Source organism: Bos indicus, chromosome 1 (assembly GCF_029378745.1).
Source record: "Bos indicus isolate NIAB-ARS_2022 breed Sahiwal x Tharparkar chromosome 1, NIAB-ARS_B.indTharparkar_mat_pri_1.0, whole genome shotgun sequence".
Lineage (NCBI taxonomy): Eukaryota > Metazoa > Chordata > Mammalia > Artiodactyla > Bovidae > Bos > Bos indicus.
In genome coordinates, this window is record NC_091760.1 from 3,872,779 (window position 1) to 3,892,574 (window position 19,796).

General features: G+C 46.8%; 1 protein-coding gene across 1 annotated transcript; it reads right to left on the minus strand.

Moving 5' to 3' along the window:
* Positions 1-1,446: 1,446 nt before the first annotated feature.
* On the minus strand, positions 1,447-15,920 carry MRAP (melanocortin 2 receptor accessory protein). Its single transcript, XM_019956884.2, has 3 exons — positions 15,473-15,920; positions 4,718-4,817; positions 1,447-1,976 (listed from the first exon to the last, which is right to left on the minus strand). Exons 1-3 carry the CDS (start codon positions 15,576-15,578, stop codon positions 1,769-1,771), a joined length of 414 nt encoding a protein of 137 aa, XP_019812443.2. The 5' UTR covers positions 15,579-15,920; the 3' UTR covers positions 1,447-1,768.
* Positions 15,921-19,796: the final 3,876 nt, after the last annotated feature.

Here is a 19,796-nt window from a genome sequence, read left to right on the forward strand (position 1 = left end):
GAAAGTGAAAGAGCAGAGTGAAAAAGTTGGCTTAAAACTCAACATTCAGAAAAACTAAGATCATGGCATCCGATCCCATCACTTCATGGGAAATCGATGGGGAAACAGTAGAAACAGTGGCTGACTTTATTTTTCTTGCCTCCAAAATCACTGCAGATGGTGATTGCAGCCATGAAATTAGAAGATGTTTACTCCTTGGAAGGAAAGTTATGACCAACTTAGACAGCATATTGAAAAGCAGAGAGACATTACTTTGTCAACAAAGGTCTGTCTAGTCAAGGCTATGGTTTTTCAAGTGGTCATGTATGGATGTGAGATTTGGACTATAAAGAAAAAGCTGAGCGCCGAAGAATTGATACTTTTGAACTGTGGTATTGGAGAAGACTCTTGACAGTCCCTTGAACAGCAAGGAGATCCAACCAGTCCATCCTAAAGAAGTCAGTCCTGGGTGTTCATTGGAAGGACTAATGTTGAAGCTGAAACTCCAATACTTTGGCCACCTGATGGGAAGAGCTGACTCATTGGGAAAGACCCTGATGCTGGGAGGGATTGAGGGCAGGAGGAGAAGGGGACGACAGAGGATGAGATGGTTGGATGGCATCACCGACTCAATGGACATGGGTTTGGCTGGACTCCAGGAGTTGGTGATGGACAGGGAGGCCTGGTGTGCTTCTGTTCATGGGGTCGCAAAGAGTCAGACACGACTGAGTGACTGAACTGACTGACTGACTAAAGGTTCTTACTGAGACAGGAGTAATGCTCTGTGCATTTATCCCCTTCCTACAAGTTGGGCTGATCATCTAGAAGGCAAGGAGTGTTCACTTCTCCTGTTCCTTCCCCTACAAAATGCCCACAGTGGTGTTCTTAGGATATTCTGAAGCCAGAACGCTATGTTTAGATTCAAGTTGGAAAGGCCATGTGGTCCTTTCTCCCTCTGTGTATCTCTGGAGCCCATCATTGTCCCTTCCCCCATTTTCCCTTCTAACCCACTGCCCCTGGGTCTGGCTGGCCAAGCCTGGCCCTAACCTGGCAGAAATATTTTTTAGTCACATGAGATGAGGTGGGGTGAGGTTTGTGGGCTTCATGGTGTGATGCTGGCTCCAGACAATTTGCCCGAAGGAAGTTCAGGCCCTAGAGAACTAGGTCCTTCGGGGGTCTCAGGTCACATGAAGTTACACCCAGCACGGGACCCTCCTGCCAGTTGGGCTCAGGCCCTGCCTGCTGGACCCGGCTGCATGGAAGGTGTGGCTTGGGTCCCTTGACCACAGTCAGCGAGCCTGGCTGGGCAGGCGCTGTGGAGGGGTGGAGGGGAACCTGGCAGGCCCTTCACGGGTGCCCTAAAAAAGGTACAGATCAGCCATGTGAACTGAGAGTCATTTATAAAAAGAATATTGCAGAAGTAGTAGCTGAAACTAAAAGGTGACATAGTAAAGATTAGTAAATATATTTTCATCTTCATTCATATGTATTTTATTTTTCTGTCCTCAACACAAGCATAAGCAGTAAGTGCACTAAATAAAAAGGAGCAGTATTTGTGCCTATTTCCCTCGGTTGGCTGGGCCTGGCTGCCAGCCCAGGATAAATGCATACACATGCCCTCTGGTGGAGTCATTCTTGACCCACTTGCCCATCTTGCTACGTAAACAGGCTTTCAGAGGGCACCTGGGTTTGGGGTGTTGGTGCTCCCATCGAGAGGTTCTGTCTGCAGGGGAGGCTCACTGGGCATGTTGCTGACGTCAGCTGGTGCCCTGTGGGTCCCCACCAAGGGCTAGTTCCCAGAGGAGAGCAGGATGGTCCCTGGGGTGCTGAGGTTGAGGGGCTCTCTCGTTGTAGCCGCTGGACAGCCGGGATGCTCCGGCGTCTGGTTCCTCGACCGAGCTCGGTGGGGCCCTGGGGTGCTGGGTTGCCTCCAGATGCAGAGCGGGAGGTTGAGGCCAAGATTCCAGGAACATGTTGGGGGCTGCTGAGTGGCGTTCCTGTGGACAGAGCAGATGGGAGAAGACGTCCAAGCCACCAAAGGAAGGGTCCTTCCTGGGGACTTCCTGCCTGGCCAAAGCCTAAGGAGGAGGTTCTCCCCAGGCCAGAGCCCCTCTGCCAGGGGAGCAGGCCCGGGGGTGGGGTGGGGGTCAGCTTGGCTCACCGAGGTTACGTCGGTGGAGAAATAGAAGAGAGAAGTGCTCAATGGTAACCTTGACCTTGGGACTTTCCCTCCGACCTGGTGTGTCCATTCACAGCTGGGAGGCAGGGAGATGGAGGGGGATCTGGTCGATCTTCCGTCCACCCATGTGGTTGAGTGCAGCTCGTCTTGTGTCTCAGCCAGAGACACGTTCTCCCTGGATGGACCCTCCTGCCCTTGAGGTGCCGTGGCAGTGGGCAGTCCGCCTGCCTTCGGTTCCATCAGTGAAATGGGATGACAGTAACAACTGCCTCGTGGCATCAGGGTGAGAGGAGACCATGAATTGATAGGTATCTAAGCTAGAGAACTGGGCCACACGTGGTTACAACTGTAATGTGAATGAAGAGGGTCAGGAAGGGACGCGCAGGGAAGCACTGCCACCTTCCAGAGGGCCTCAGACGACACTAGCATGATCTTTTTTGTTAAATAGTTTTTGTTTTGTTTCAGCATGGGAAGAATGCCTCTTTGGGAAGCAACTCACTATTCTCTTTCTCAAATCTAACTTAGGACCCCTTGGCCCTCCCCGAGTGAAGGAGGAAACAGAACAGGCTCTATCTTGAAAGCAGGACTCCCATCGTGAGCCTGACTGTGGACTTTGAGCTATATGCTCAGTATCTATGGGAAACCAGGCCCCCGGAAGGAAGAGCCCCAGGGCTCTCCATCGCCTAAAAGAATACCCTAATTATCTGTGTAACTGAATAGAATCATACATTCTATTATGCTTATTGGGGTATGACCACAGGCCTATTGATAATTGTCCACTGTTAACTACCTAGGCTTAAGGCATGTGAATCACAGGTTAACTTTGATTGTATCTTTCTTTTCCTTTGTTCAGTCTAGTTTCAGGGAATTTGGGGAAGTGGGTTTGGGCACGTACACTTAAGGTATATAAAGTTTTCACAAAAACTGATCGGGCTCCTTGGCTAAGAGGAGACTCTGCCTTGGGCCCGCGGGTATAATAAACTGCACTCCACTATCTGCATTGTCCTTCTGAGTGAGTTTTTTTCTGGGAATGCGTGGCTACAACAGGGAGCATTCCTTGTCTGTCACGAAGTCCCTGGAGAGTGTTTTGTTTAGCAAGCCACGTGGCCGGTCAGGGGTGGGGAGCGGGGAACAGTAGCTCAGGAGATGGGAGAGACCCCCACGTGCCCACTGGACCTTGGAACCTTCTGCTGGTACAGGAGCTGGTGGTCCTTAGCACAGGGCTGGCTCCAGGTCACCTCAGAAGAGTAGAAGACAGAGGCAATTTCTTCGGCTGGTTTGTCAGGATGTCTCTTGAGGGTGAGGACCTGCTTAGCTTCAGTGTAAGCTCTGAAAGCTGAAGGACTAGGTCTCCTCGCTGCTCCAGACCTGGTCCCCGCCTCCCACGCCTCCCACTTGCGACCGAGGGGCCCTGAAAGACCTGGTGGGTGAGACACTGTGGCTGGGCGGGTGGCGGAGGGGCTAGAAGAAATAGAGCCCCCCCCCCCACCCCCACCGAGGCAAGCCTATGCATCTTCAGAGCCTCAGGAGTCTGGACGTGAGCCCCCACCCCACCCCCAGGCACAGGGGCTGCCCTCTGGTTCCCTCAGAGGCTTGGAGACTCCTTTTCCCTTCCTCTCAGAACAGCTCTGCTCACCTGTCCCTGCCCCCAGCTTCCTGTGCCGACTCCTGGTTCCCACTCCCCACGACTTGGTCCAGAATAGGGGCCCAGCCCTCCGCCCCCACCCCCGCCCCCCAGGTCTTCCTCTGGACACGCCAGTGCCTCCTGAGCCCAGCTATTGTCCTGCCAGGCCACACATTTCCAAGGGCAGTGGCTAGCCCTCAGTCACCCTCTCTGGGTTAGTTGCCCATCCCTGGTCCCATCAGCTATGGCAGGGAGACCGGTGGTATAGAGCCCCTTGGAAGCATCATTCTTAGGACAGCGGTGGCTGTCTTGGGTGGATTAAGCCAGAGGAAAATTGAGTGTGGGAGGCCAACTGCATGAACACAGGAGAGTGAACGTCTAATGAGCTCAGCTCTAATTACTGCTTGGAACGCGTGGGTTGCCTCCAGTTGAACCACAGAGGTACACAGTAGGCATCTGACAACAGAAGGTGGCCGTAGATGAGGGTCTTTGCTTTCCTGGTGAGCTGGTGACCTGATTGGCACAGGGTCACCTTGGCTTCATTATCTGCAGCAGCTTAATGGAGGTATGTTCTATACATAACGAAGCTAAAATGTAAAATCCAGCCATCTTTAGTATGTTCCCTGAGCAGTGAGACCATTACCACGATCGTTGAAAGAAACCCCCTACCCCTGGGCAGTCACCTTCCTTTGCTTCTCCCCAGCCCTGGGCAACCACTAAATCTTCTGTCTATGAGTTTGTCTCTTCTGCCACATTTCACATCAACGGAGTCACACAGTGTGTGGCCTTTCGTGTCTGGCTTCCTTCACGTAGCACAATGTTTCTGAGGTTCATCCAGGTAGCACGAATCAAAAGGCTTTATTCCTTTTCATGGCCAAAGGTATTCTGCCTTGGACATAGTGGCCCCCTGTTTAGCCACACACCCCCGTCCTTACCTTGTCTGTGGAGAGCCTGACCAGGACATGTAGAGAAGGATGAGGAAGAGAAAAACCACGAAAGCTGCCAGGCTCACCCAGAAGGCGATGACGATCGAATCTGTGGGTGGGGACATACACGTCGACGTCAGTGTGAGCTCACGTGCCCCACGGTCCCCACGTGCTGCGGAACTGGGGCTCTGGGAGAGACCCTTCTCAGTAAGTGGCCAGTGAGAAGATTTTCCCGTCAATAACCACCTTGAGGGACTTCCCTGGTGGTCCAGTGGTTAAGAATCTGCATTCCAGTGCACCGTGTACATCCCTGTGTGCTGAGTCGCTTCAGTCGTGTCTGACTCTGTGTGACCCCATAGACTGTGGCCCTTCTGGCTCCTCTGTCTGTGGGGATTCTCCAGGCAAGGATGCTGGAGTGGGGTGCCATGCCCTCCTCCAGGGGATCTTCCCAACCCAGAGATCGAACCTGTGTTTCATAGGTCTCCTGCCTTGGCGGGCAGTTCTTTACCACTAGCCACACCCAATGCAGGGTATATGGGTACAATCCCTGGGCAGGGAACTAAGATCCCACATGCCACAGGGCAGCCAAGCCTGCTCCAGAAGTAGAGAGCGTTGCGCCACAGCGAAGACCCAGCACAGCCAAAATAATAATAACAATTAAATAATACTGATAACCTTGGGAAAGAAAGAGGCAGCAGGGACTTGGCTTTTTTCCCAGAGAGACTAGTCACTGGGTCAGTTTAGGGTGATGACTGAGGGGAAAACAGTAAATGAAACTGGGTTCCCACGCCACCACCACCACCCCCGACCCCGGACTTGATTTTTTGGCTGCTTTTGTTGCTCAGAGTGGGTTTTCCCCTCTTCCTTCCTCCCAGGAAGGAGAAGAAAGTGCTGTGAGCAATTTCATGTGGCATGACAGCCTCCTCTCTCCTGTGAGGACTGCAGCCCCTACCAAGAGCCTTCTGCGATCAGCTCAGTTGGGGACCGCTTCAAAGACCCCAAGATCAGAGACTTAGAAAAATGATATGCACCAGAAAATGCTCCTAACCTGCTCCGGGGAGGGCCAGGCTGTGGAGATGTCACCCAAGGCTGCCCGGCCAGGCTGCGGGAGGTGAAAAGACATGGTCCCTCTCTTTTTGGGGCACAGGGCCAGCTGGGGAGCTGTGGCAGGAGGAAAAAGCACCATTGCAGCCACCACTCTGGCTCTATCAGTGGCTGGAGGTGAAAACACGCAGGAAAATCAGGAAAGATGCTCAGCCTCTTCGGGGCCCTGGTAGAACCTGGTGGAACCTGGCCGTTTGGAGGTACCTTTATCCAGGGCTCTGGGTCAAAACATTCAGCAAGTTGCTAGGGAACTGTAGGAATGTGTTTGTTTCTCTTGTTTGTTTCTATGGCTCTGGGCCCAGAGTTATTGTTTTAGTAGCTAAGTCGCGTCCAACTCTGTGACCCCATGGACTGTAACCCACCAGGATCCTCTGTCCATGGGCCTTCTCCAGAGGATCTTCCTGACCCAGGGATCAAGCCCACATCTGCATTGTGGGCAGATTCTTTACCACTGAGCCACCAGGGAAGCATACTGGGTTCATAATTAGTGTCTGCAAGTATCTTATCCCAGACACACTCTTGCCCCCAGGACAAGATGCCCCAGACTGAGATATGCTAGGCACCTACGTGTATGACCCAAGAAAGCCACTGAAGGACGGTAATCAACAGGCATGTAGTAAGCGCTTATGCAAGTCAGGCTTTGCGGGGGGCTGTTAAGGATCCCAAGGAGGCCAACCTTGCCCACCAGAAATCGCTGACCCCCTTTAGGGTTCTGCATCTGTCCACCAGCATCCTCCTCGACACTCCTGCTACAACCACCAGCACTAGTCCTGCCCTGCCTCCTGTTCAAACAAACAAGATTTCCGTGATGCATTCAGGTTAAAAAGTGCTAATAAATAGATAAATAAATGAACAAATAACTAACTGAATGGATAAATGATTAGAGATGTATGGGGTAAATAGTAGTCATTGAGTAAAATTGTTGCCTCTGCCTCTATGACCCAAGACAGCTAGAGGGAGAAACTAAAATCTTATGAGTTGATTTTAAATCCTAAAAGTGTCAAAAACAGGTAACAAGGAAAAGATGCGGTATTGGCAAAAGGCCTCATGGACGCCACCACCTTGAAATGTATCAGCAAGTTGGCACTCACACTGCAGAGAGGCAAGGACAGCAGAGCCCCTCAGGCTGACTCACACCCTCTCTGCTTTCTGTCCCTGATCTGAGACATGGCTGGCCTGCCCTGCAGCATCACACTGTTAAAGGGGATGTACGGGCTCCTGGGAAACAGGAAATGAGGTTGCTGCTGTCTGTACTAAGCTTTTTTTTTAATTTTTAAAAATCCACGATCTGGGATAAGAAATCTACAAAATGAGCCTGGAACATCTTGTCTTCCAGAAAGCAAAAAAGCTATAAAAACCCAAACAAAGCAAGCTCCTAACATAGCCAAATGTGTTAGTTTCAGGTGTACAGCAAAGTGAGTCATCACGCTCTCTCTCTCGCTCGCTCTCTCTCGCTCTCTCTCTCTCTATATATATATACACACTTATATACATACATACATATACACATGGCTTCCCTGGTGGCTCAGCTGGTGAAGAATCCACCTGCAATGCAGGAGACCTGGGTTCAGTCCCTGGGTTGGGAAGATCTCCTGGAAAAGGGAACGGCTATACACTCTAGTATTCTTGTCTGGAGAATTCCAAGGACAGAGGAGCCTGGCGGGCTACAGTCCATGGTGTCGCAAAGAGTCAGACACGATATACACTGTTTCTTAAATTCTTTTCCTATATAGGCCATTACAGAGTATTGAGTAGATTTCCCTGTGCTGTATACAGTAGGTCTTTATTAGTTTTCCGTTTTATGAATAGTAGTGTGTATATGTCAATCAAAAGAAGCCTCTGACTTTCGAAGTGTTCCTTGCCTATTCACTGTGTATTATTCCCCAGAACCTGCTTTAATTCAACTCTGTCCTAAAGAGTCACAATTTATCGTCTAACCCTCAGAGTATAAGAGTATATATGTTCTCAGAAAATTTGGTTTGGGAGTTCTAATGTTTAAGGAAGTTTCAGATTTCTGCAGACACTAATGCTCTTCTTCTTTCATTAAGAAAAAAAAAAAAAAAAAACAATGCAGGATTTGAGATCTTTGGTACCTAGATAAGCTCCATCAGAGCCTCAAAGAAAACATCATCAGAAACTGAGCAGTTGAGACGCCCTTTCCCCCCTCCCAGGCTCACTCTGTCTGTCCTAGCCCTTGGTCATTATCTCCAGATGCTGAGCAGGAAATGAGATGATACCTCTTCCAGAACACAGAGTCTTCCGAGAAGTGAAATTTTAATTTTGTCAGACCAAAAGAGCGAACAGCAGACACCAGCCGTTTCCTGCACGGTGTTCTCTTTCATCATGTGCTTTTGAAAAAGGCAGCCAAGAAAATAGGGTTTTTCCCTCTTCCTCCTGAAGGGTCAGCCTAAGTGCTTGGAAAGAACATTTTGTTACAAGGACAAGAGCTGTCATTCTCCAGGGTGGGAACAGTTTAAACAACCGTTGAGTTTGTCTTTACAACAAGGAGCACCAGACTGGCTTGACAATGAAACTGGTTCAGTCATGGAAAACTCCTCTTCCCTTCCCTCTTCTCTAGAGTCCCAGGAGAAAGTTAACAGCAAGATTTTTCCCTTCCTGGGGGATAAAAATGGGGTTAAGAGCCTAGACCCTGGAGGAGGTAAATTTTGAGTTCAAATTCTGACTTGACTATTTCCAAACTTTGTGATCTCAAGCCATCTGAGATTTTTACATCTCTAAATCTGTTTCCTCATCAGTTAAATGGGGATAATAGCGTGTGTTATATAGGCTGTTATGCAAATTAAATAACATGCATATGTAATGCCCATGGCAGGATTTCCTCATTTAATGGTTGTGAAATGATCTGTACACAGAATTAAAATCATTATTTCTGTTAAGAGTGTTTTGTGGCAAGTGATGTCGCTGCTTCCTTCAAGCTCCCTAAAACGTAAGCTATGAGTAAAGGTAATTGTTCTTGTCAATCCTTCACCTGCTTCCATAGTAATAGAACTCCTCCTGTAGCTAGGCACATGGCTGCCTGAGATAAAGACTATATTTCCCAGCCTCCCTTTCAGTTAGTATGGTCATGTGACAAGGTTCTGGCCAATGAGATGTGAATGGAGCATTTGCAAGCCGGCTTCTAGGAATCCTGTGGAGATGGCTAGATTTCTAACACATGCATCCCTTTGTATTCCCTTACTCTGTTTTGCTGCCCAGAACATGGATGTGATGGCTATAGCCAGGATTGGAACATGATGGTGAGGACACATCCCAGGGATGGCAGAGGTGTGAGCTGAAACAAAGCCAGTCCTTGAAGACTTCATGGAGCTGACCTACCACCCTGCCCTGAAAACTTTTACATGAGAGAGAAATCAGTCTGTTTTATCTGGTATTCCATTAATGTAACCAATTTTCTCCATTGAATCTGGACAAAAATCAATAAATGACTTCTTAAATGAACATACCAAAACTGACAATTCCAAATAAATGCTGACTTTCAAAATAATCATCCTCTCTCTACTGTGGTGGTGGTGGTGGTTTGGTTGCTAAGTCGTGTCAGACTCTTCAGACACCGCGGACTAGAGCCTGCCGGGCTCCTCTGTCCATGGAATTCTCCAGGCAAGAATTCTGGAATGGGTTGCCATTTCCTTCTCCAGGGGATCTTCTTGACCCAGGAATTGAACTCAGGTCTCCTGCATGGCAGGCAGATTCTTTACCGACTGAGCTCCGAGGGAAGCCCTCTCTACTGTAGAGTTAGGTAAATTTTCTAAAATACCTATATTGATCAAACATTTATAAATTATACTTTTGGAATTACCTTCAAGGATACACACACACACACACACACACACACACACACCAATCTTGCCACTTTATGAGATCATATCCTTTTTTTTTCTTGAGATCATATCTTATTTTCAATACCCAAATGGTACCAATCACTTAATTTCATTCACCTGATTGGTTTATGGGTGATTCTAAACTGTTTCCCAGAAGCAAATCCACCTTCCAAAGAAATACATAATGTATCACTGTGGACATTTCATAGAATGTGTCAGGGCCACCAAAGTCAGTTCCAAAGGACGAGTACCAAGCAGGTTTTGAGGAATGACGGACTCATTCAAGTATGACAGCTCCACACGAGGCTAGCTTGATGGGAAATTTGTTCCAAGAGCACATTCTCAATCTTTGTTTAAAAATCGCTTTCACTGCTTACATCGCACCCATGGAACTGACCATCTGCAGAAGGCTTAGACATCATCATAAAAGTTGTGGGACTTCCCTGGTGGTCCAGTGGTTAAGGATCCACCTTTCAATGCAAGGGATGTGCATTGGATCCCTGGTTGGGGAACTAAGATCCCACATACTTGCAGGGCTACTAAGCCCACCGAAACTAGAGAGCCTGGGTGCTCTAAAGCCCGTGATCCTCAACAAGAGAAGCCCAGTTGCATGCTGCAACTAAGTGCCACAATGAAGACCCAGTACAACCAGAAAAAAAGAACAAGTTGTAACCTGACTGAAAGAGATGAATAGCATCATCGACTCAATGGACGTGAGTTTGAGCAAACTCTGGGAAATGGTGAAGGACAGGGAAACCTGGCATGCTGAAGTCCATGGGGTCGCAAAGAGTTGGACACGACTGAGTGACTGAATAGCCACAACAACTTGAACTTGATTGCTCTGACCAGGAGAGAAGATTTATAGAAATCAATCTTTACCCTAAAGTCTATTCACTGTGTTCAGAAGAGATTGGTTAGTGATTGTTCAGAAGAGATTGGTTAGTGATGTGTTTTTGTTCTTCTTCTCCCAGCTGTTGGAGAAGCAGATGAACAGACTGCCTTATTATTGAAGCTGCCAGAGGCAGTGCCTCAGCAGAAGTCAGTGTGGGCTATGACAAATTTTTTCTAACTGATAATTAAAGGAAGAAGACATACTGACCTAAGAGGTAAATAATACCAGGTAAGGCCAGGCACTACCCAAGGGAAATCAGTCCGCCTCCACACTCCCTGCAAGGGAGCATTCAACCAGTATTTGGAGACTCATTGTATTAACATTATCTGTATTGTCACTGTAAGATGGGAATATGAGATTGTCTTTTTTTTCTCCAGAGCTTAGCCTCTGAAAAAGGAACAGAATCAAATGTGGAATCCGTTTGTTCAGGCAGGGTCTCAGGAGACAGATTTCTATTTTCCAACTTTTTGACAGGGAGATTCTTAACATTTCCATGAAACAGAAGCCATGTCTGAAAATCACAGGGGTGACAGTCTTTGTGAAGTCCCTGTAACAGAATCACACACCAGATTTCAAGCCTTCCCTGAGGAAGGGCAACCCACAGCCTTCAACTCAGCGTTGAAGGCTCATAAAAATGTGTCTGCATCCCGAGATCTTTCCAATTATCCGTCCAACCATGATGGAATAAATTCCACCGTCTGGGCATGAACACATAAATCTTAAAATCCTTCCTGCTTGTTAGGTTAACACATGAACTTGGGTACTTTTTTCTTCTATTTTTGTCTTTTTCTCAACTTGACATAAGTCAAACCCAATCTGGCCTTCACCATGCCAACCCGCTGCCCCAGGGGACCCTCTAGTGAGGTGGTCTGAGGGAGAGCTTTGCCTCTCTGTCTCCCCCTAAAGCATTCCTGGCATCTTTCTGTCTTTAATGTGCACAGACCTGGGGCGTGACGGTTTGTGATTTGTTTGACTGGGATGGAGATCCAACCCAGAGAAACTGGCAAGGAGAGAAAGTTGCATTTGTCAGCAATGGAGGTCACCTGCCTTCTGTGGCTGACCTCTGTCCAAGCTCACCTGGACTCACACCTACCTTCCTCTACCTTCAAACCCAAGTAACAGAGTGAGAGGGTAACAGGCAGGAAGGCCAGGGGTCTCCAAAGGGAGGAAATAGCCTGCAAGTGTCAGACATTTTTATCTCTCTTAAGCGGCAGGAGGAAACAAACTAGCGATATTTTTTCCTTCTCTGTACAAATTTAAAAGGAGGTTTCTCTTAAAATACTGTGTTGCCATAAGGACACCTGGTTTCGCCTGAAGTTAACTATTCTCAAACCTAGAGATAACCAAGGCCTTTTTCTCATGGAAATGTTTGTCTTAAGCTATGCTAATGTACTATGCGTTTACGCCAGACTCAGTCTTCAAGTCGGTTCCGCCTCTTGGCTCAGAACCTACTTGACAAACCAGTATGTTATACTCAGATATTGTTCCCCTAATCTATGTAAATGAAGCTATTTGTATGGTGGTCTGCCCTTCTTCAAGATTGAAGTTAATCATTTTATGGCCCAGGTTGAACCATTTGGTGCCAAGATTATCCCAAAATGAATCTTATGGGTGAGGGGCCTCGTGCCATTCTGAGTTTTAAGACATTCCTTTCTTTCATTAACAGACTGCTAGTGACTATATACAGTCCATGGGGTCACTAAGAGTCGGACACGACTGAGCGACCTCACTTTCATTTTTCACTTTTATGCTTTGAAGAAGGAAATGGCAACCCACTCCAGTCTTCTTGCCTGGAGAATCCCAGGGACGGGGGTGGGGGTGCCTGGTGGCCTGCCGTCTATGGGGTCGCACAGAGTCGGACACGACTGAAGCGATGTAGCAGCAGCAGCAGCAGCTCGTATTTCTATTTTTTTTTTTCCTGTTGATGGATGGGTTGTGTGGACTTATGAAATAATAAGGTGGTTTCCATTTTAAGAGAAAAAGATAGTTTTCAAAAGTAGCTCCCCAAAATATAAGGAATAGTCACTGCAGTCTCTTTGTCATTCCTGGAATATACCAGGCACTCCTCTGCTTCAGAGCCTTGGCCCTTGGTGTTCCTAAAAGGTTCCTTCCCAAGACATCGTCAAGACTTAATCTCTCATCTCTTCACAGGCCACAGGTGAGGCCTTCACCAGCCTTCTTCCACCCTTGGGTCCCCGCTCTCCTAGCCACCTTTCCCATTTGATTTTTCTTTGGAGCACATCTTGCCATCTGCCATATTTTTCTTGTTTATGGTGAACTGAAAAGACTGCCTCCAGTTTGTTGTTTTGCTTATTTTTGGCTGTGCCACACGGCATGCAGGATCTGAGTTCCCCAGGGAGTGAACCCCTGCCCCCTGCTCTGGAAGCACAAGGTCTGAACCACTGGACCTCCAGGGAAGTCCTCTGCCTCCCATTTTTAACCCTTCTTGCACTAGAACCCATCTAATTCCCTCCTCCTGAATCTGGCCTGGGCTCACCAGCTTACTTACCCAAGACACAGAGCTAGTAAGTGGCAGAGTTAAGATGTGAATTACAGCCAACAGGCTTAGAGTCCATGTACCTAGACTCGACAGAGCCACTGGGCCATGGCTGGTCACCCAGAAAAAAACAACAAAATCTAGACAATTAACCTATTCAAGGTGCAAACACCCCAGCGGGGGATGGAGTTTTGCCTAGCCCCAAATTTCTTTCCCAGAGACAATAGAAATAAAAATCAGGACATGAAGCCTGGGATATGTGAGACACAAACAGGAGTAAAGGGGCCCAGAGAAAGCGCCTGTCTCTGTGGATATCAAAGATTCCTGATACCTAGGACTTGGGTATAAAATGGCATTTGGCAGCCTTTGTGATAAATTTAGAATTAACTTTCTAAGACACTTTTGTGATACACTGTATCTTTCTAAGATACTTTTGAGACAAAATATTCTTTCAAGATGGATTTCCTTTTTTCTCAATAAATGAGACTTAAAACTTTTTTATTTGTTTGTTTGTTTGTTTTTGGCCATACCACATGGCTTGTGGGATCTTATTATATCCCTGACCAGGAATTGAACCCTGGACCCTGGGCAGTGAAAGCACCCAGTTCCAACCACTAGACCACCAGGGAATTCCCTTAAAATGTATTTCTTAATAGAGTTTAATGTATTTGTTTGGAGTTCCAGTAAGCTGGGTAGGTTTCTTCAAATTGTAGATATCATGTTTTCTATACTCTGTATGCAGATATGAAAGAGCTATTTAGCCAGTCCCCTAAGATGTATAACTTGAATACTTTCTATAAAAATACCAATTGATACTTACTTTTCATAGGAGGGACACAGAGCCTGGCCTCTCCCTGTGAGTGTCAAAAGTCCTCAATATCTAGGTTGTCCAGGGTGGGGACAGTAACTGGTCTCTCTGGCAAGATTCCTTACTGAAATAATTGTTATTGGGTTTGGGAATTTGAGGAAGAACTTATTTGACCTCATATCTAGTTCCCCAGGTTGTAAATGTCCGACTCTAGTTCAAAGTGCAAAAAAAAAAAAAAAGAACATCTCAAACCTCACACACAATTTAGAGAACACCAGCCATTTTCCCCAGAAATGTAAATTACCTGTGGGTAATGGGCAGGGGCGGAGATTGAGATCCTGTGTTCTAAGCTCCTGAAGTTGCAAACAGCCTCCCAACACAAAGCAGCGGGGATCAACTTTGGAGCCCAGGTGATGAGTGAGGTGTCAGAAGCCGAGCTAGAATTTTATTTAATTTGTGCTCATTTTAAAAAGTCCTTCCTGAATGCATATCTATATGTTGTCCAGGTCAGCATGGATCTTAAAGTTCTGAACTTTTGATAATATCTGTGAGTGGGCTTTTATTTCAAATCTGCCATTTTCTCCCTATTACTCTGTGTCTTCCATATTGTGAGTTACATGTGAAGAAACTGCATTTTCATTTCATGGGTATATAGCTTGTATCAGAAAACACACCAAATCTATTGTCCCCCCAAAAGTTTTCCTACAGTGTCAGGAATACAGGAAGTCCTCAGCAAATATGAAACAGAAGCCCTTCACTTCTGGAAGGTGGATATGACACAGGAAACAGAACACTTCCTGACCAGACATTCTATAGGACTTTCCCCAAGGACCCTGCCAGGGCTCTGCCTCCTTTTATTAAATAATACCAGTGATGTGAATTTCAGTTTTGAGCTGGTTTGTAACAGACTGTTTCTTTTCATATGGGAAGTATTGTGTTCTTTCTAAGGACGCATTTATTTTTGACAGACATTATGTGTGATTGTAGTGAAGTTCCTGAAACCTGAGGGACTTCAGGATAGGCAGAAAGGATGGGTTCCCGGAACTTTGTTTTCATTTTGTTTTTTATGCTCATTTCCTCATCTGACTTGTTGTCTGGTCTGAGTAACTGGAATAATCAGAGAAGATTATTGAGAAACTACCGAGTTACTTCAGAGATAAAGACTGGGCAGATTAAGATGAAGAAAAGGCTGTTAACTTGTCTGGTGGTCCTTCCTGAGACCATGAAGATGAAGCCTCACTGGGTATTTTTAATAAGAATTAGTCACACATCTTAGAAGTGAACACAGTAGCTCTCTCCCACATCTACTGGAGACAACAGAAAACTCGAAGTCTACAGTTTGAAGAAACTCATCTAGTTACTGGAGCCCTAGACAAACATAACTCTATCGAGAAATCTGTCTTACCCGTGTAGTCTGCCCCCAAAGTGGCTTAGTTTCTCAAGAGGCTAGTTTTCAACTTATTACAGAAGATAATAGATACACCCTCCATTCCCTTCTGTCTATGAGTTCAGAGTCCCATTCTGCCTTTCCCGTGATATCCCGGGATTCATAAGTGAATGGAGAAAAGCCATTTGCGCCAACCCTCAGCCTCTGATCGGCCGGCTTCCCCAGTTCAGGACTCACGTTTATTGGCTCTCAGCTTCTTCTCATCCACGGGCATGAGGTCCAAGTAGTCCAGGTAGTATTCGTAGCTGTAGTACGGGGCAGAGATGTTGGTTCTGTTGGCCATGCCTGCGTCGCTGCCCGGTGGCCCTTCCGGAGCTGCTCCGAGCTCGCCCAGGAGATGGCCCCGCTGATTTGTGTAAAATCATCCAAGTATGTCTGTGGGTCTCTGAACTCAAGGCCTCCTCACTTATCAGAGCTGTGGGGCTGGGAGGAAGGTCGGGGGGTGTGCCTGACATCTTTAGAGTTCAAGTAGAGCAATCTATCCCGCCTGGCTTGATGCAGCTCCAAAACAAACAGAGTACGAGGCGGGAGCCTGAGGTCCCTGTGCAAGTGCTGGTTGGCCCTCAGCATCCAGACAAGAAAACAGATTCCCTCCAGGACCCTCGAAAGATAAGATGTGGACTAGGACTAGAAAGGGCAACCACTTTGGGCCCTAAATAATTAATTGAACCAAATCAAGAGCCTGGCATTGCCAGGCTTGACTTGCATTAAGGCAGCTCTTGGTACCGTTAAGCAACCAGCAAATCACTGGCCTAGATTTCTTATCTGAGGGTGGAACCTGAATGATGTCAGCCTTGAACTTGCAACCTCTGTCATGGACACATCACCACTTCATTAAACCCAAAGAACACCCTGCTCCAAGGGGGTGCACGTCCCAGCTTTCATGTGCGCTTCCAAGAACCAAGCAGTCAGCTGCCTCTGTTCAGACTGGGGAAGCTGTTTTCCAGGTCAAGAACCCGCATGGATTGTGTTCTTGGGAAACAGGGCCCCAGGGTTCACCAGTCCTTGGCTGATGACAGACTCGACAAGGATTCATTTGGTCAGGGCCTGACTCCAAGTTGTACACTCACTTTTCTAAGAGCAGAGATACAAGCAAGAGGAGCATTCCAAGTACTGGAAATGAGCAGCACTAAATGTGATAAGCTCCCTAAAATTTAGCTTTTGAGAATTAGTGATGAAGTCAAAACACACACTGTCACGGGGACTTTCCCTCCAAGATCCTGACTTTCTAGTCTTCTTGACTCAAGTCTACAGTGCCAGAGGAAAGCTGGGCATTGATGGTGTAGGCAGTGAACCCAGATAAATTCAGGCCACCTACAAAGGTCCATGTGGTCAAAGCTATGGTTTTTCCAGTGGTCATGTATGGATGTGAGAGTTGGACTATAAAGAATGCTGAGCACCAAAAGAATTGATGCTTTTGAACTGTGGTGTTGGAGAAGACTCTTGAGAGTCTCTTGGACTGCAAGGAGATCCAACCAGTCTGGCCTAAGGAAATCAGTCCTGAATATTCATTGGAAGGACTGATGCTGAAGCTGAAACTCCAACACGTTGGCCACCTGATGGGAAGAACTGGCTCATTTGAAAAGACCCTGATGCTGGGAAAGATTGAGAGCAGGAGGAGAAGGGGATGACAGAGGATGAGATGGTTGGATGGCATCACCGACTCAATGGACATGAGTTTGAGTAAGCTCTGGGAGTTGGTGATAGACAGGGAGGCCTGGCATGCAACAGTCCATGGGGTCGCAGAGTCGGACACAACTGAGCGACTGAGCTGAACTGAACTGAATTAAAGGATAATTGCTTTACAATATTGTGATGGTTTTTGCCATACATCAATGGCACCCCACTCCAGTACTCTTGCCTGGAAAATCCCATGGACGGAGGAGCCTGGTAGGCTGCAGTCCATGGGGTTGCTAAGAGTCGGACACGGCTGAGCGACTTCACTTTCACTTTTCACTTTCATGCATTGGAGAAGGAAACGGCAACCCACTCCAGTGTTCTTGCCTGGAGAATCCCAGGGACGGGGAAGCCTGGTGGGCTGCCATCTATGGGGTCACACAGAGTCGGACATGACTGAAGTGACTTAGCATAGCATAGCATAGCAATGTGAAAAACTCTCACAGACACACCCAGAGACACTGTTTAATGAGATATCTGGGCTTCTGGTGACGCAGTCATGTTGACGCAGAGTAACATCAGCCTTCCCTCCTTCCCTGCCCTCTACCCCCTCCCCTTTCCCCCTCTTTCTCCTTCCTCCATCCCTCCCTCCCTCCCTTCCTTGATACATTTTCCAATTGAACACACTTTAATTTCATCAGCTTGAAATTTTCACTTCAGACAAAACACCGATTGTTCAAATGAATTCATTGATTGCTCTGGTAATAATCTTGACTTTTAAAAACCCCATGGAATTTCCCTGCTAGGAAAACAGATTTAAAGCGTGTTTTCTCCTTTGACATAAGTAAGAACTAATACTCCCATCAAGGTCAGCTCTCTGAGATAACAATGACATGTTCCTATTAACAAAGACCTCCAAGACCTTGACAGTTGGCCTTGCTTTTCCTCTCACTTTAATTTATAAACCCAAACTCGAAGGTAAAGTTGTCTTTCCTTCCGTGTTTTCTTTTACAGGAGATGCGCACACTTGTTAGCTAGCCTTGTGGCCGCAGACCGAGTACAGGGCAGAAGGTGAAGAGAAGAAAGGGGAGAGCAAACACTGGCTGAGCAGTGCCTGAGCTGGCTGCTCTGCTCTGTGTTTCCTGCGATTCTCACAATACTCTGCTCGGGGATTGGAAGCCTCTTTTAGGGAGATAACAGCCAGGTAGGACAGCCTCCATGCTCTGCCCAGGACACCTTGAACTTGCAGACTGGTATGCAGTCATGTTATGTGGTTGCCATGGCAGATTACCACAGACTTAGTGGCTTAAAATAACATAGATTTACTGTCTTACAGTCCTGGAAGTCAGAAATTCAAAATGAGTTCTGGGGCTGAACTGTGGAGTTGGAGAAGACTCTTGAGAGTCCCTTGGGCTGCAAGGAGATCCAACCAGTCCATCCTAAAGGAAATCAGTCATGGGTGTTCGTTGGAAGGACTGATGCTGAAACTGAAACTCCAATACTTTGGCCACCTGATGCGAAGAGTTGACTCATTGGAAAAGACCCTGATGCTGGGAGAGATTGAAGGCGGGAGGAGAAGGGACAACAGAGGATGAGATGGTTGGATGGCATCTCGATGGACGTGAGTTTGAGCAAACTCCGGGAGATAGTGAAGGACAGGGGAGCCTGGCGTGCTGCAGTCCATATGGTCCCAGAGTCAGGCATGACTTAGTGACTGAAAAATAATAACAATTATCTTACACTCCTGGAAGTCAGAAATTCATAATGAGTTCTGGGGCTAAAATCAAGATGTAGCCAAGACTGTTTCCTTCTGGTCACCCTGTGGAGAAATCTGTGTCCTTGCCTTTTCCAGCTTCTGGAGGCTGTCCTCTTTCCTTTAAAAAAAAAAAAAAAAAAAATATATATATATATATATATATATATATATATATATTTAATATCTATTTATTTGGCTGCACCAGGTCTTAGCCGCAGCACCCTGTGGTGTGCCTAACTGTTAGGTGCGGTGTGTGGGGTCGGACCTGGCCCCCTGCATTGGGAGTGTGGAAACTTAGGCTCTGGACCACCCGAGAAGTCCCTGTCCTCATTCCTTGACATGTGTTTCCCTTAGACCTTTCCGTTGTCACGTCACCTTCTTTTTCTGCATCAACTGTCTCTCTTCCTACCTATGAAGGTACCCACGCCATTTTGACCACCCAGACAATCCAGGAAATCTCTCCATCCAGAATCTGGAGTTCAGTTATATCTGCAAAGTCTCTTTTTGCCATATGAAGTCATATTCACGGGTTCCAGGGATTAGATGTAGATATTGGAGGCGGGGGACTATTATTCAGCCTGCCACATGGGGCAAACAGTGTTGTGGGTATACAAATCCTTAAACACAGTGCCTCTCTCTGGGGTATCCGTTGTTGTCAAAGATTTTTGGTAAAAAGTTACTTTTTAATATTTAACAAGCATGGGTATATAACAGAGAAAATTCAAAATTTTCATGACTTAAATTATTTTTTATCATAGGCAATTTTAAACTTTTGCAAAAGCAGCAAGAATAGTATTTCAAAACTCCATGGAATCATCACAGCTTCAACTACCATCAAGTCCTAAGTAACTTGGCATCTGTAGCTCCATTCACTCCCCTCATTCTGGACTACTGTGTAGCAAATTCTAATACATCATTTCATCTGTAAATATTTCAGTATGTATCTCTAAAGGAAAAAAAATTTTTTAAGTAAAACCGTGGTACTGTTATCCCACCTAAAAATAGTTAATTCCATCAAACATCCAGTCAATACTATAATTTTTCCAGTTTGCCTCATAATTTCTTTTACAGTTATTTGTTCAAATCAGGAGGAAATGAGTTGCACGTGTTGCCGTTGGTTGAAATGAC